Source organism: Nicotiana tomentosiformis, chromosome 6 (genome assembly GCF_000390325.3).
Source record: "Nicotiana tomentosiformis chromosome 6, ASM39032v3, whole genome shotgun sequence".
Taxonomy (NCBI): Eukaryota; Viridiplantae; Streptophyta; class Magnoliopsida; order Solanales; family Solanaceae; genus Nicotiana; species Nicotiana tomentosiformis.
This window is the reverse complement of record NC_090817.1, coordinates 92,210,323-92,228,050: the sequence shown is the minus strand read 5'-3', so window position 1 is coordinate 92,228,050 and position 17,728 is coordinate 92,210,323. Positions and strand designations below refer to the sequence as shown.

Genomic DNA, 17,728 nt, shown 5'->3' with positions numbered 1-17,728 from the left:
TGTATGATATCAAAAAGGTAAGATTACATAAAACATATTTTTCTATGTTGCACGCATAGAGTTGTACCAATGCAGAGTAGATTTTGAGAGTTGGAATATGTGTTTCTGGAAGAGTCTCACTTTCTCAAGTTCGCCTAAATGTGACTCAAAATAGAATAGAACATTACAAGAAATAGTATCAAGGTGATTTGCATGTGAAGTGTGCAACCTAATGCAATAAATTGGATGGTATATGATGCTTAGACATAAGATTAGTATTTTTGAAGTGCTGTAAAATTCGGATACAATAAGAATAAAGAGGGCCTAGGATGAGTGAGCCAATTGATCAAATAAGTGGTCAGGTGTTAGGTATTATACGAGTTAGACTATGAAATAAGAAAGTATAACCTAAAGAGATAAATAACTAGAAGAAAATAAGCTACTAGATGAGATCATGACTAACCTAAAGAGATTGATCAAATAAGTGGTCAGGTGTTAGGTATTACACGAGCTAGACGATGAAATAAGAAAGTATAACCTAAAGATATATATAACTAGAAGAAAATAATCCACTAGATGAGATCATGACTAATTGGTGTTATTAAAATATGTGAGTAATGAATCGGAAAGGGGTTCATCTACAAAGTATGGAATCAAGGAATCTTGAATATTATGGAAGGATTGAATGTGCGGGGAAAGTACATTAAAAGAGATGTTGACAATACTAGGATAAATCTAAACAAATGGTTAGTACCCCCAGAATAGTATATGAGAGGTAAGTATCAAAGTAAATAGAGGACACTTCGCTCCAAGAAAATGGATGCATGAAAGAACATATCTCTGATTGATTACTAGAGTGCCTAAGTGAAACATCCGCAATTAAGGAAGAATCCTATGAAACACAAAGAAGGGTAAAGAATATGCTCAATCCTTAAAGGGTGAGTCGTGACAAGTAAAGTCGGTATGAGATTGGCCCAACAAGAAGAGTCCTCATCCATCTGGGAAACAAATAGATAGTAAATCCATATAATTGCAATGTATGTGGTGTCATGACCAAAGACTCATACTAGAGAATGAAGTAACATCCTCTCTTAAAAGGCAAAGCCAAAATTATTTATTGTTGGCTAGCAACCCATCATTACAGTAAATGGCAGGTCTAAGTATGTAAACAGATTTTTAAAGGTGCATGCGTAATGCGAATTAAATACCAAAAATAATATAAGAGCACCGTGAATGTTGTAGTAGAATCAAGGGATTAAGAGAACCTGATGAGGGATGCCATCGAAAAATAGATATTGTGAGTGCACATACAACATAAGAACAATGGGTATAGTTCTTAAGGTGTTAATAGACTAAGAGGCTAAAATAGCACTAGAGTGTTGTTTGCCAAAGAGTTATGTAAGAATGCATACAAGTATATTAGTTTTATAGTGCAAAATCTAAGATTGAGTAATCTAGTGCGCCTAGGCTATGTGATACCATACCCTTCATATATGTCTATCGTGCATTGAATTGTGTGACAAACTTTAATTGCACGACAAAATTGAGAATGGTGCCAATAAGTGAGGTATGAGCGTTATACTACTGTAATTCCAAAAATAGTAGAAGCGCACCACCATCTTTTGTGTAGTTTTAAAAAATTAGAAAAGATAAGAAGATGAAGAACATACATAGATGTGTTGCACCACTTGTCACAAGTCATATGAAGGTGGATAATAGCCTACCCGAAGAACAAGTAACTCACAAAGTTAGATATTGTCATAAGTTTAGAAGTAGTTCTATTTGTAACAATCAAGTGGGTAGAGGGCCAAGTTGCCAAATTGATATAGCGAACATGATAAGATAAGTGGCATTCTAAGACCAAAAAAGGATAAAAATAATGTTAGATATAAATGATTAATAGGCACCGGTAGTCTTATATTGATGAATGACGTCTTGAAATTGAGGTTGCAAAAAACAGGATACATTATAAATGTGTGGTCTATAAGAAGAATTGATATATATTCTGAGAAGAAGAGGGAAGTGATGCCTCAATCCCCCTAAACCTTAAGAAGTCCAGAAAGAAAAACCAAGAAAGAAGTTCCTATATATGAGTCATGTTTCTGATGTAACATTATGATTTTTATGAGCAGGCCTATGATCACGTCCAAAGCACACCTCAATAGATATATGAGACGGTCGTATGCAATAATAAATACCCAACTAGGAGTCGGGGTCGAATCCACTAGGAGCTAAGATGGGAGTTAGGGGTATATATTTCAAATGAGCAATTGGATTATCTCAATTGCACTTCCACAACAGGGATTTGTTTTCTATTTCTACGGTTAATAATAATTGCAAGATAAAGAAAGTAGACTAGAGATAATTATTTTTAAGGTTTTTTCAAATGGGTAAAAGGCCTAAGGCTATGATCATAACATAGGTGTTTGCCTAATGGGATAAAAATGTTAATGTTTGTTTTGTTGATTGGGTACATTATAGCTCTCAACTCGATATTATGCACTCAATACCTCTCGGTTATAGATTGATTTTGCCCAATTTGGATTTCTCAAGACCAAATGGGTATCACCCAAAACAGTTGATAGGAGCTCAAGTCGGGTTATTACTATCTCTAGGTTTAACCCTTTAATTGGGTTAATCAATCTCTTAATTGACACAATTCCTTGTTAGATAAGTTATCCTAGACTAGGTCCCTCTTTCTCAAGTAGAGACTAAGTAAAATAGGCATGAACTAATATTTGCAATAATTAATTCTATAATTAAATCATGAACTAAGCTAAATAATCAACACCCAATCATAAACAAGCACTAAATTAGATACCTATAAGGTTTATACATTAGGGTTGGGTCACAATCCTAGTAAAGGTCTAGCTACTCATAATGGGATTTGAAGTAAACAAGGAAGAAAAACTAATTAAACTCATAATGGAATCTTAGAATGATTAAATCTAATGTAAATACACTAAAGTAATGTAAAACTTCCTAAAAAGGTAAAGGAAAACGGCTACAACAACTTCAGAGGTTCAAACTTGATCTAATTTTGTGAAACTTGTCTATTTATACAAGACTGAAAATTACGGACAAAAATACCCATCGGGAGGTTCTACAGCCGCACAATTCCCATGTGCGATCCGCAGATTTCTTCATCTGGCAGGAAGTGGAGTTCTGCGGTCACGCATTTCTGAACTGCGGTCGCGAAGCAATCTTCTACAGCCACACATTTTTGGGTTGCGGCCGTAGAATTCTTGTGCGGTCTGCAATTCACAGAGGCTTCTGGACTTGGTCTTTTTGCATACTCACTAATCTTCGACTCTTGGCCCAATTTTGCGGCCGCACAATTCATTTGCGGTCCGCACTTTGCACACATTTCTGCTAAATTCTTCCTCTTGGTTTGCGGCCGCGGATGGAATTTTGCGGTCCTCAATTATTTCTGCGGACCTCACATTTGTTCTTCTGCGCCCTTTATTACCTTGTGCTTTGGACTACTCATTTTAGAGTCGGATTTTATCGCTGGAGACCAACTTTCAATATTCCTGTAATTTCACACAATTTTATTAGTTTTGGGAGCACAATTAAATTGCTTTTGGACTAAAATATAGTCTAAAAGGAGCTAATAAGCAGTCAAAATCTCCACTTATCAACTCCCCCAAACTTAAATCTTTTCTTGTGCTTAAGCAAATAAATTAGGTCCCACCTCCAAAAGTTAAGGGACATTTCAGCGAGTCAAAGGTTAGTTATCCATATATCAGTTGGGACCGACAATTACCCATACTACTCATTTATTATCAACAAGGGGACAAGTTAAACATTCATGCACATATAGTTCTAATGTGACATTCGAGCTTCAAGAATTGGCTTTACTCATCAAGGACTCCTGCTCTATTATGTAGGTCATGGTGGACTCCAAACTCTTCCTCCTCTACTTTTCATTTGCCTAGCTCACTTAAGAAATTTAACACTCAATCCAAAGATTTATGAAAGGTTCACTCATCTCTCTCAAGAGAATGTCGCAAGTACGGATTCAAGTACCATAGGTTTGCCCCTCATGTAGATCACCACTTATGTAAGATCACTCGACTTGATATCAAGTAGGACTTCTTTCGTGATGTAATGAAGGCTTTTGGATTAGGGTTGGGTACAGTATGGGTGAGTGGTTACACCTTTCCTTAAGCACTCCATTTTTTTCATTTTTCGGCTTACACTTTGCCAATTTTTAGAGGCACTTTCTTTTCATTGGGGACTAGAGACACTTAACATCACTATTTCTTGATCAATTCATTCTTTTTCTCCCTTTTTGATTTCTCCGTGTTTGGGATCATTACATCCTTATTGAATCCCTTCAACCCTTCACTTATTCACTTTTTGCATTTTTCTTTTTATTCTTTTCTATTCTTGCCTTCTCTTCTCATTGAGATCATTTCTTTTCTCTTTTTATGCTTTGATACATTTTTCAAGTTCCTCATCTCTCCCCCCATACTTACGCTTTTAGCCATTTGTTATACAAAAGTATTAAGGAAAGCTCGGGTGCCAAGAGAGGCTTGTAATATGGTCATCAAATGAGAAAGGCTCGAGACCTCCTTTGTAAAGGCTTGTAACATGGTCATAAAGAGGACATAGTCGAGGGACCACAATAACCACATTCAAGTTTAAAAATCATAATGGTCCAATCAAACCACTCGATGGTTGTCCAAGTCAACATAAAAGTCACAAAGTCACGAACTAGAGCTATTTTTTTCAAAAACCTTATTTTTAACCATAAGCACGTAGTTAAGTGTGCTGGTACCAATTGAAGCAAGTTTGACTCTTCAAGCATGACTTAATTAAGTCTTTTTATTCATTACTACTACTATTATTACCTAAACACAAAAAATAAATTAATTCCCTTAAGAAGGTTGTCATGCCATCCTTCGTTGGGACGAGTCACGTGATTCATACAATAATTACCTTCGAAAAGAACCGTGATATTAAGAAATCCAAAGGCTTATTATCTTCTAAAATATAAAAAGAAACTACTAAATCAATCAAAGAACTAATAAAGAAACAAAAATAAAGAAGGTACTAAGCAAAAACTACTAAAGATAGAATAAATGTACATAATGAGAGAAAGAGAGAGAATATGTACATAATAAGAAAAGAGAGAATAATATCAAACTATTACATGCAAATTGTCTCAGAATGTATAAAAATATGATCAATAAACTCCACTCCCCCCCCCCCAAAAAAAAGATAAGCATTATCCCCAATTCTTAAAAAAATAAGATTAAAAGAGGGGAAAGAGTGAAGAAAACTTCCTATGACTCCTTGGACATCTATGTGTCCCCAGCAATGTCACCACCCTCAGTCTCATCCAACTGAATCTCATCATCCTCAACTCTGGGTATCGCTGGGTTGGTGAACATCTGACGCACTGTCTCGGTAGTATCGGCAGCAAGGTCTGGCTCCTCAGACTGGTCGGCTGGTGCCACCGGTGTAGTAGGATCTGGGCCTGAATGGTGTGGGTCAATCAACATGTCAAATGGAATATCTCCGGCTATAGCAAGTCGGGTCACCTGTCTCCGGAGCCGCTGACTTCTTGCTGGCCTGGGACTTTCTCATCTTCTTTACTTCTTTTCCCAGCTCTTCGATCACTGACCTGTGCTGCACCAAGGTTGCCATAATGGTGTTCTGGTTCTCTAGGATCTTCTTCAATGCCTCTTCAACTGTCGGGAGAAACTGAGGTGCCTGAGAAGTAGACTGTGCTGCAACAGTACTGGATAAGTCAGACAACTTTGCAGTTGTTGTCTGCATCCAGTTATTGAGGCTGACCAATGTATGGGAGACTCGAAACGTAGAAAGTGGGGAAGTAGGCATGGGCACCAGCTTCAAGGATGAAGTGGAAGCTGTATCAGGAGCTTCAGAAGGGGCTGTGGATGATAGCGGAAGCATAACTGCGAAACTAGAGGAAGGCTCGACCGAAGTGGATGGAACAACAACTGCATCAACATCTACCATAGTTGGCTCATCAGACCGGCCCGCAGTGGTAGGAGGCTAAACTTTCTTCTTCGGGTTGTTCGCATCCATCAGTGAATAACAAGTAAAAGGCTTATTCGGCCTCACCTTTGTGTCATAATCCCTCAGCTTTACCCTTGCATCTGTGAGGTATTCTGTGATTGTGTTGTGATATGGATATGACGAGTCATCTTGCCGAGCAATCATTGAGATGTTGGCCAACAACACGGCCCCCACATTGATAGGGTACCTGGCCATAATAGAAGCAACCAGAACTGCCCGAGGAATCGGAAGGTAAGTCTCATTTTGGCTTGGGTCCAGTCTGCTGCAGACAAAGGTTTGCCACCCCTTCACCTAGAAACTCAGTGTGCTCTTGTGGATAGGAACCCCAGCGGTAATCCATGGTGGTGGTGGCCCTGGTGCTGCTAGAATATCTTCTAACCAAGGCCGGGCTGCATCTGCCATCTCAAGCTTCTCCAAATATTCCTTTGGCTCAACATCTTCATAACCCAAGTATGTGTTGAGTGTATGCTAATCAAATCTCACTTTGAGGTTATGCACTTTGGTGACCTTTGTCCCTTTTTTGATATGCGGCACATTGTCATAGAATTCACGGACAAGGTACTCTTTGGCATCCACCACACTCTGGGTGAACCACATTCACCCTTTGTGTGCCCTGAACTGTCTCAACACTGCTAGGTTGTACTTCTCCAGATCTTTCAACTGAACTTGTCGCTCAAGAGTACGCGACATCACTGACCACCAAGTACGAAAGCTAATGAAGGCAGCCAAGCAGACAAAACGATCCTCCCAGACCTCTTTCTTCTTCGAACTTTCAAGGCCGACAGTTATAGCATCTCCCCCCCTGCCATCATCGGGGATGTTCTGAACTGATGTATGTTGTGCCTCGGGGACAGGTGTAGTGGATGGCTCAGAAGCCTGACTAGCACTTTCCAAACCCTCGGAAGTGCTATGAGATGAGGACGACTCATCCCTGAGTTGATATCTTCCTGATGGCCTTGACTGTACAGCTGACTGCTCTTGAACAGAGTCTGAGTTGCCCTCTGATACTTCCCTAGACGGGACATAAGAGCTCATCTCAGAGATATCTCCACCTCTCCCTCTACCGGATGTAGCTTTATTTATTATTGTCCTTTGTTGGCCGAGGGGTAAGGCACTCTTTCCTCAACCCCTAGAAGGTTCACCCCTCCCTTTAGAAGTGTCACTTGTGCCTCTATATCGAACCATTATCTGTATCAAGCATAAGCGATTGTTAGTTGCAATTCAATGTTTAGTCAAACATGGAGATATGAAAGTATACACCAAGAACACAGTAGGGGTCACAGTTTAATCATGCTTGCAGGATAAGGATCTACGGTCCGCATAATTTTCTTGCAGCTACAGATAAGGCCTTGCGGACCGCATAATTTTGTCTTGCGGCCGCAAAAAGTGAAGTGCGATCCACACAATTTCACTTGCGGCCACAACTCAGAAGTCCAAAATATGCCAACTCTATGATGACAGAGAATTGGCTGTTGTGCGTCCGCAACATGATTTCTGCGGTCCGCACAATTAGACATACGGTCGCACATTTGAGTCACAATTTTGTAGACTCTCTAATGACAGTAAAAGGGCTGTTCTGCGGCCGCAATGGGAATTCTGTGGTCCGCACCTTTTACCTTCGGCCATAGACCCCTTCCTAACTAATGTTTCCCTAGATCAACTTCTGCGGATCGCACAATTTTAGGTGCGTCCGCAGAATTCAAAATAACTACGAAAGGTCCAGTATGTCTATCTAGGTTTTGCAATTTTGTGCAAATTTTGACATGGAAAAAACATAGAGGCTTGAAAATCTGTTGACCTAGTCCCCATAGAGCATGTATTAGTTAACCCACTACAGATTTACCCCCACATGAATGTACAATTGAATTCTATTGACAAATGGCCTAAAAATGACTAAAAATCTACAAATTAAAAGAAAACGATTAACAAGAAATTGAAGCATACCAGATGAATGAGTGTGAGGAATGACTGATAAAAAATTTTGTATGTGTGTATAGACAGATTCACCAAGTAATTTCAAGAGATTACTCTGTTTGTGCTAAGAGAGGGAAAAAACGTAACAGTTGCCGTTATCTCTCTATTTATACTACTTGGTTTTCTAAGGGAAGGAGGGGCGAGTGCAGCCATACAATTTCATGTGCGGTCCGCACTCTGTTACCTAGTGAGCTTAAGTCGACATCTAGTCTGCGACCCGCAAAAGTTTATGTGCGGCCGCAAATTGACCTTTTCTATGATACACCAAACTTGAGAGAATTGATATTTTTCACCTCCTATTTGTGCGGTCCGCAAGCTAACTATGCAGCCGTAGTACACTTTTGTTGCAACAACCATAAATGTGCAGTCCGCACAAATCAACTGCGGTCTGTAATTCTTGCAACACTAAGCCAGAATTCTGTCCACAATTCCTGTAAGTCACCCTCATCCCTGTAGTACACTTCAAAACATGTTAGCACAAAAATAACGACTAACTACAAAAGAAAAAGGAACATGGGTTGCCTCCCAAGAAGCGCCTGATTTAACGTCGCGACACAATGCAGAATACCATTATTTGAAATGAATGACCACTACGACGTGGCTATCTCCAACTTTTCCCAAATAGTGTTTCACCCGATGACCATCCTTGTTTTTGTTCTCCAAGTCCAATGCACCAAAAGGTGTCATACCCACAATTTCAAAAGAACCACTCCATTTAGACTTTAACTTCCCGGAAAACATTCTCAACCTTGAGTTAAACAACAACACAAGAATGCCCACCTTGAACTCTTTGTTCCAAATGTATTTGTCATGAAGACATTTCATCTTTTCTTTGTACAAGGACGAACTTCCATACGTATGATATCGGAACTCATCTAATTCATTCAAATGTGCAACCCTCAAGTTAGCGGCTACATCCCAATCAAAATTCAACTTCTTTAGAGCCTGCATGTCTTTGTGCTCAAGTTCCATCGTAAGATGACAAGCTTTTCTTAACACCAACCGGTATGGAGACATTCCGATAGGTATTTTGTAAGTCGTTCGATAAGCCCATAATGAATCATCAAGCTTTTTGGACCAATCCGTCCGATTAGCATTCACCGTTTTGGACAAAATACTCTTTATCTCCCGTTTAGAGACTTCCACTTGACCGCTAGCTTGTGGATGATAGGGACTCGTAACTTTATGAGTAACACCATACTTGCTAAGTAAAGTGTCGAAAGCCGTGTTACAAAAATATGACCCCCATCGCTTATAATAGCCCGCAGAGTACCAAACCTTGTGAAAATATTCTTCTTTAAGAACACCACCACACTTCTCACCTCATTGTTAGGTAGATCAACGACCTCAACCCATTTGGACACATAATCAACCGCGACCAAGATGTAGGTGTTTCTACAAGAACTCACAACAGTACCCATGAAGTGAATACCCCACACATCAAAAATATCAATCTCCAAAATGGTAGTGAGAGGCATTTCATTTTTCTTTAAGATTCCACTGGCCCATTGACATTCATCGCATCTTTTCACTAGCTCACTATAATCTTTGTAAAGAGTGGGCCAATAGAAACCACAACTTAGCACTTTGGCCGCCGTTCTTGCTCCATCATGATGACCACCATATAGCGAAGAATGACAACCCCCAAAAATTTTACCTTGCTCTTCTTCCGGTACACATCTTCTAAACATCCCTTTCATACAAATCTAGAAAAGGTATGGTTCATCCCAATAATATTCTTGGTAATCCCATTTGAACTTCTTCCTTTGGTTTGAAGAGAACTCATCTGGGATGATTCCACAAACAAGGAAATTTGCTAGATCCGCTAACCATGGCACCTCTTTCATTGAAATAGCCAAGATTTCTCATCAGGGAAGAAGTCATTAATTTCACATCATGTGGCCTCCCCTTCTTCTCCAAACGAGACAAGTGGTCCGCCACTTGGTTTTCACTCCCTTTTCTATCTTGGACGTCAATATCAAACTCTTGCAACAAAAGCACCCATCTCATCAACCGAGCTTTGGAATCTTTCTTGCTCATAATATACCGAAGTGTTGTATGATCTATGTGGACAATGATATTTGCACCCATCATGTACGTGCGAAACTTCTCAATTGCAAACACAATGGAAATGAGCACTTTCTCCGTAACGGTGTCGTTGAGTTGGACACTATTCATGATCTTACTAGCATAGTAGACCGGGTGAAAAATCATGTTGATGCATTGCCCCAAAATAGCCCCAACCGCTACGTCACTTACATCACACATGAGTTCAAAAGGGACACTCCAATTTGGAGCGGTGATGATGGGAATAGTTGTCAACTTGAACTTAAACAATTCAAAAGCTCGCATGCAATCATCATCGAAGTTGAACTTAGCATCCTTCTCAAGAAGCTTGCACAACGGGTTCACCACCTTAGAGAAATCTTTGATGAAACGCTGGTAAAACCTTGCGTGTCCTAAGAAACTCCACACACCCTTCACCGAAGATGGAGGTGGAAGTTTAGAAATCACCTCAATCTTTGCCTTGTCAACTTCAATTCCATTCTTTGAGATTTTGTGGCCAAGGACAATGCCTTCCTTGACTATGAAATGACACTTCTCCCAATTGAGCACCAAATTTGTTTCTTCATATCTTGTCAACACTTTATTTAAATTTGCAAGACAGTCATCAAAAGAATCTCCAACCACCGAGAAGTCATCCATGAAAACTTCGAGGTAGTCCTCAACTATATCCGTGAAGATAGCCATCATACACCTTTAAAAAGTCGTTGGTGCATTGCACAAACCAAATGGCATTTGCTTGAAGGCGAAAGTACTATAGGTACATGTAAAGGTTGTTTTCTCTTGATCCTCCAGAGCAATAAGGATTTGGTTGTAGCCCGAATACCCATCAAGAAAGTAATAGAAAGCGCGTGCATCCAATCTATCAAGCATTTGATCTAAGAAAGGAAGTGGAAAATGTTCTCTCCTTGCGACTTTGTTGAGCTTGCGATAGTCCATACACATCCTCCAGCCGATCGCCGTTCTTGTAGGAATCAACTCATTCTTGTCATTGGTGACCACCATCATGCCCCCTTCTTCGGGACATATTGAACCGGAGAAGTCCACGAACTATCAGATATGGGGTAGACAATCCTGACATCCAACTACATCATAATCTCCTTTTTGACAACTTCTTGCATAGCCTCATTGAGTCTCTTTTGATGTTCAATAGATGATTTTGCACCTTCCTCCAAGCTGATCTTATGCATGCAAAATATAGGGCTTATTACCCGAATATACGCCAATGTCCACCCAATAGCCTTCTTCCTCTTTTGTATCACTGCCAATGTAGAATCTACCTGCACGTTAGTCAAACAAGAGAAAAGAGTAACTGGTAAAGTAGAGAAAGGGCCAATAAATTCATACCGAAGAAGTGGAGACAATGGTTTCAACTCCAAGGTAGGAGGCTCTTCAATGGAAGGCTTTGTAGAAGAAGTTGTCCTATTTTCAAGATCCAAAAATAATTTCCAGGGTGCACAATTGTACGACCCCATTCCTTGCAAAGAGTTAACACATTCCATGAAGCCATCCATCTCGTCATCATCAAAGTTGAGCAAGACAGTCTCCAACATATCACCAACATTAATCATAGCACTTGTGTCATCCACAATAACATCGGTCACCAAGTCCACAAAAGAGCACACCTCATTGCTATTTGGTTGGCGCATGGACTTACAAACATGGAGCACCACTTTTTTTATCACCAACCCAGAAAGTGAGTTCTTCAACTTCAACATCACAAAGCGCCTTCCCCGTAACAAGGAAAGGTCTTCCAAGAATTATCGACACCTCATAATCAACTTCACAATCTAGAATGACAAAATCCGCTGGAACAATGAATTTATCAACACGAACCAAGACATCTTCAAACATTCCCAAAGGTCACCATTTTCAATCTTATAGAGGTGGGTCTTGGTTGCCTAATTCCCAAGTTCTTAAAATTGATATTTTCCCCAAGATCACAAAGAGCTTTAGCAAACTCAGCACTTCCAATTGTACAAAGAATCGTGAAAGCACCGGGATCCTTTAGATTAGGAGCCATTGAATGCACAATTGCACTCACTTGATGAGTGACTTTTATAGTTTCAAAATTCATTGACCGCTTCTTTGTCACGAGATCCTTCATAAACTTTGCATAACCTGGCATTTGCTCCAAAGCTTCAACTAATGGCACATTGATTGAGAGACTCTGCATTATTTGAATGAACTTCTTGAATTCATTCTCGCCATTTTGCTTGGCAAGTCTTTGAGGGTATGGAGGTGGAGGCTTAGGCAATGGTTCCTTAGCCTTTTGTATTACCGGCTCCGGTATGTCAATAATGTGATCCATAGAAGGGTTCACCTCCTCTTGAGTCTCTTTCAAACTTTTATCAATATCAATCCGAATGTCATCATTTGATTGCACCACAGTGTTCGGGACCTCTTCGTCTTGTATCACTTGCTCATCATCCACAAGTTGCTTTTGACTTTAGGTGGTGCATTCCTACATCTTCCACTTCTTATAGTAACGGCCATGGCATGCCCCGTTTTGTTTTTACCCTTTGGGTTTACTACCGTGTCACTTGGTAGTGCCTAAGTCTTTGAGGGTATGGAGGTGGAGGCTTAGGCAATGGTGCCTTAGCCTTTTGTACTACCAGCTCTGGTATGTCAATAATGTGATCCATAGACGGGTTCACCTCCTCTTGAGTATCTTCCACACTTTCATCAATATCAATCCGAACTTGATCATTTGATCGCACCACAGTGTTCGGGACCTCTTCGTCTTGTACCACTTGCTCATCATCCACAAGTTGATTTTGACTTGCCCTGTGTTGTTTTCACCCTTTGGGTTTACTACCGTGTCACTTGGTAGTGCCCCCTTAGGATGAGAATTTAGAGCTTGAGAGATTTTCCCCATTTAAACATCTAAGTTGCGGATCGATGTGTTGTGTGAGGCAAGTTGGGCATCTGAATCGGTATTATTTTCCATCATTTGTTTGAACATGTTCTCAATACGCCCCATCTCATTGTTTGAAGAACTTGGACCATGGAAGGATAAGGAGGCGAGTTGATCGGTTGTTGATATATCGGGGGCCTTTGAAAACCCGATCCCCGATTTCCTAGATTATTATTCCATCTAACTTGATTGTTACCCCCCCCCCAATTTCCTTGATTGTTTTGTTATGCCAATTCCCTTGATTGTTGCCACTCCAATTTCCTTGGTTGTTAGAACTCTAATTGCCGATTGTTTTGAGGTCGCCATTGTTGTTGGTTTGGGCCGTGGAAGTTCTTTCGTTGCCCGTCAAAGTTATTCACATATTGCACCTACTCTTCTTGTTCATTTTAAGAATCATATTAATAAAAACTACTATCTTCTTGCACATAATTCTCCACTCGATGTTGCACTTGTGGACCCTTGGTCAATGTTTTGTTCACCATCATGTTCACTCCCTCCATGGCATTGACATGCTTAGGATTTTGCACTTTTTGAAGTTGAGCCTTTGCTAATTGATTCATAGTGGTAGTTAATTTGTCAATGGCTTGCCCATGGTCATGCAACTCTTTGTGAAGGCGGATCACATTCGGATCACCTTGTGGAACATTAGCTTGGGATTGCCGCACCAATGATGTTTCCTCCATTTCATCTAAAGTCTCACACGCCTCCGCATAAGGCATAGTCATGAAGTTCCCACCGGCAAGTTGATTTACTACACATTGGTTGGTTGTGTTAATACCACGATAGAAAGTTTGTTCAATCATATTCTCCGTCATATCGTTTTTGGGACATTCCTTAACTATTTTTCTATAATGTTCTCATATCTCGTGTAGTGGTTCATTTGTCTCTTGCTTGAATGGCAAAATCTCATCCCGAAGTGTAGCCATGGTCAGCCACTTGGTTTTCACTCCCTTTTCTATCTTGGATGTCAATATCAAACTCTTGCAACAAAAGCACCCATCTCATCAACCGAGATGTGGAATCTTTCTTTCTCATAATATACCGAAGTGCTGCATGATCTGTGTGGACAGTGATATTTGCACCTATTAAGTACGAGTGAAACTTCTCCATTGCAAACACAATGGCAAGGAGCTCCTTCTCCGTAACGGTGTCGTTGACTTGAGAAATATTCATGGTCTTACTAGCATAGTAGACCGGGTGAAAAATCCTATTGATGCATTGCCCCAAAATAGCCCCAACCGCTACGTCACTTGCATCACATATGAGTTCAAAAGGGACACTCCAATTTGGAGCGGTGATGATGTGAGTAGTTGTCAACTTGAACTTTAACAATTCAAAATCTCGCACGCAATCATCATCGAAGTTGAACTTAGCATCCTTCTTAAGAAGCTTGCACAACGGGTTCACCACCTTAGAGAAATCTTTGGTGAAATGCCAGTAAAACCCTGCGTGTCCGAAGAAACTACGCACACCCTTCACCGAAGATGGAGGTGAAAGTTTTGAAATTACCTCAATATTTGCCTTGTCAACTTCAATTCTATTCTTTGAGATTTTATGGCCAAGGACAATGCCTTCATTGACTATGAAATGATACTTCTCCCAATTGAGCACCAAATGTTTTTCTTCACATCTTGTCAACACTTTATCTAAATTTGAAAGACAATCATCAAAAGAATCTCAAACCACCGAGAAGTCATCCATGAAAACTTTGAGATAGTCCTCCACCATATTCATGAAGATAGCCATCATACACCTTTGAAAAGTCGCAGGTGCACTACATAAACCAAATGGCATTTTCTTGAAGGCGAAAGTACCATAGGGACATGAAAAGGTTGTTTTCTCTTGATCCTCCGGAGCAATAAGGATTTGGTTGTAGCCAGAATATCCATCGAGAAAGCAATAGAAATCACGGGCGCCCAATCTATCAAGCATTTGATCTAAGAAAGGAAGTGGAAAATGATCTTTCCTTGTGATTTGTTGAGCTTGCGATAGTCCATACACAATCACAAGCCGGTCACCGTTCTTGTAGAAATCAACTCATTCTTGTCATTGGTGACCACCGTCATGCCCTATTCTTCGGGATACATTGAACCGGAGAAGTCCATAAACTATCAGATATGGGGTAGACAACCCCGACATCCAACCACTTGATAATCTCCTTTTTGACAACTTCTTGCATAGCCTCATTGAGTCTCCTTTGATGTTCAATAGATGATTTTGCGCCTTCTTCCAAGTTAATCTTATGCATGCAAAATGCGGGGTTTATTCCCCGAATACCCGCCAATGTCCACCCAATATCCTTCTTCCTCTTTTGTAGCACTGCCAATGTAGAATCTACCTGCACGTTAGTCAAACAAGAGGAACGAGTAACTGGTAAAGTAGAGCAAGGGCCAAGAAATTCATTCCGAAGATGTGGAGGTAATGGTTTGAATTCCCGAGGTAGGAGGCTCTTCAATGTAAGGCTTTGTTGTAGAAGTTGTCCTATTTTCAAGATCCAAAGATAATTTTCGGGGTGCATAATTGTACGACCCCATTCCTTGCGAAGAGTTCACACATTCCATGAAGCCATCCATCTCATCATCATCAAAGTTGAGCAAGACGGACTCCAACATATCACCAACATTAATCATAGCACTTGTGTCATCCACAATAACATCGGTCACCAAGTCCATAAAAGAGCAGACCTCATTGCTATTTGGTTGGCGCATGAACTTACACACATGGAACACCACTTTTTTATCACCAACCCGGAAAGTGAGTTCTTCGGCTTCAACATCACAAAGAGCCTTCCCCGTAGCAAGGAAAGGTCTTCCAAGAATAATCGACACCTCATAATCAACTTCACAATCTAGAATGACAAAATTCGCTGGAAGAATGAATTTATCAACACGAACCTAGACATCTTCAATCATTCCCAAAGGTCTCTTTATATTACGATCGACCATTTTCAATCTCATAGAGGTGGGTCTTGGTTTCCTAATTCCCAAGGTCTTGAAACCCAAATAGGGCATCAAATTGATACTTGCCCCAAGATCACAAAGAGCTTTAGCAAACTCGGCATTTCCAATTGTACAAGGAATCGTGAAAGCACCGGGATCTTCTAGCTTAGGAGCCATTGAATGCACAATTGCATTCACTTGATGAGTGACTTTAATAGTTTCAAAAGTCATTGACCGCTTCTTTGTCACGAGATCCTTCATAAACTTTGCATAACCACGCATTTGCTCCAAAGCTACAACTAATGGCACATTGATTAAGAGACTTTTCATTATTTTAATGAACTTCTTGAATTGATTCTCGCCATTTTGCTTTCCAAGTCTTTGAGGGTATGGAGGTAGAGGCTTAGGCAATGGTGCTTTATCATTTTGTACTACCAGCTCCGGTATGTCAATAATGTGATCCATAGACGGGTTTACCGCATCTTGAATCTCTTCTACACTTTCATCAATATCAATCCGAACTTCATCATTCGATTGCACCACAGTGTTCGGGACCTTTTCATCTTGTACCACTTGCTCATCATCCACAAGTTGCTTTTGACTTGAGGTGGTGCATTCCCACCTATTCCAGTTCTTATAGTAACGGCCATGACATGCCCCATGTTGTTTCTACCCTTTGGGTTTACTACCATGTCACTTGGTAGTGCCCCCTTAGGATGAGAATTTAGAGCTTGAGAGATTTGCCCAATTTAAACTTCTAAGTTGCGGATCGATGTGTTGTGTGAGGCAAGTTGGGCATCCGAATCAGCATTATTTTCCATCATTTGTTTGAACATGTTCTCAATACTCCCCATCTCATTGTTTGAAGAACTTGGACCATGGAAGGATAAGGAGGCGGGTTGATCGGTTGTTGATACATCGGGGGCCTTTGAAAACCCGACCCCCGATTTCCTTGATTATTGTTCCATCTGCCTTGATTATTAAACCCCCCCCCCCAAATTTCCTTGATTGATGTTGTTATGTCAATTCCCTTGATTGTTGCCACTCCAATATCCTTGGTTGTTAGAAATCCAACAGCCTTGATTGTTTTGAGGTCGCCATTGTTGTCGGTATGGGCCGTGGAAGTTATTCCCATATTGCACCTCCTCTTCTTGTTCATTGTAAGAATAATCTTGATAAAAACTACTATCTTCTTGAACATAATTCTCCACTCGATGTTGCACTTGTGGACCCTTGGTCAGTGTTTTGTTCACCATCATGTTCACTCACTCCATGGCATTGACTTGCTTAGGATTTTGCACTTGTTGAAGTTGAGCCTTTGCTAATTGATTCATGGTGGCAGTCGATTTGGCAATGTCGTGCCCATGGTCATGCAACTCTTTGTGAAGGTGGATCACATTCGGATCACCTTGTGGAACATTAGCCCGGGATTGCCGCGCCGATGATGTTTCCACCATTTCATCTAAAATCTCGCATGCCTCCACATAATGCGTAGTCATGAAGTTCCCACCGGCAAGTTGATTCACTACACATTGTTTGGTTGTGTTAATACCACGATAGAAAGTTTGTTGAATCATATTCTCCATCATATCGTTGTTGGGATATTCCTTAACTATTTTTCTATAACGTTCCCATATCTCATGTAGTGGTTCATTTGTCTCTTGCTTGAATGCCAAAATCTCATCCCGAAGTGTAGCCATATTTCCCGGAGAGAAGAACTTAGAAATAAACTTTTCCACCAACTCATCCCAAGTGTGAATGGAATGGTTCGGCAAATATTCCAACCAATCTATAGCTTTTCCTC

At 40.4% G+C, this 17,728-nt stretch overlaps 1 protein-coding gene across 1 annotated transcript; it reads right to left on the bottom strand.

Annotated features, from left to right (window-relative positions):
- Positions 1-7,152: 7,152 nt before the first annotated feature.
- LOC138894410 (uncharacterized) lies at positions 7,153-11,073 on the bottom strand. Its single transcript, XM_070179107.1, has 5 exons — positions 10,794-11,073; positions 10,264-10,538; positions 9,327-9,710; positions 8,785-8,949; positions 7,153-7,218 (listed from the first exon to the last, which is right to left on the bottom strand). The coding sequence occupies exons 1-5, from the start codon at positions 11,071-11,073 to the stop codon at positions 7,153-7,155; spliced, it is 1,170 nt and encodes a 389-aa protein (XP_070035208.1).
- Between the last annotated feature and the right edge of the window lie 6,655 nt (positions 11,074-17,728).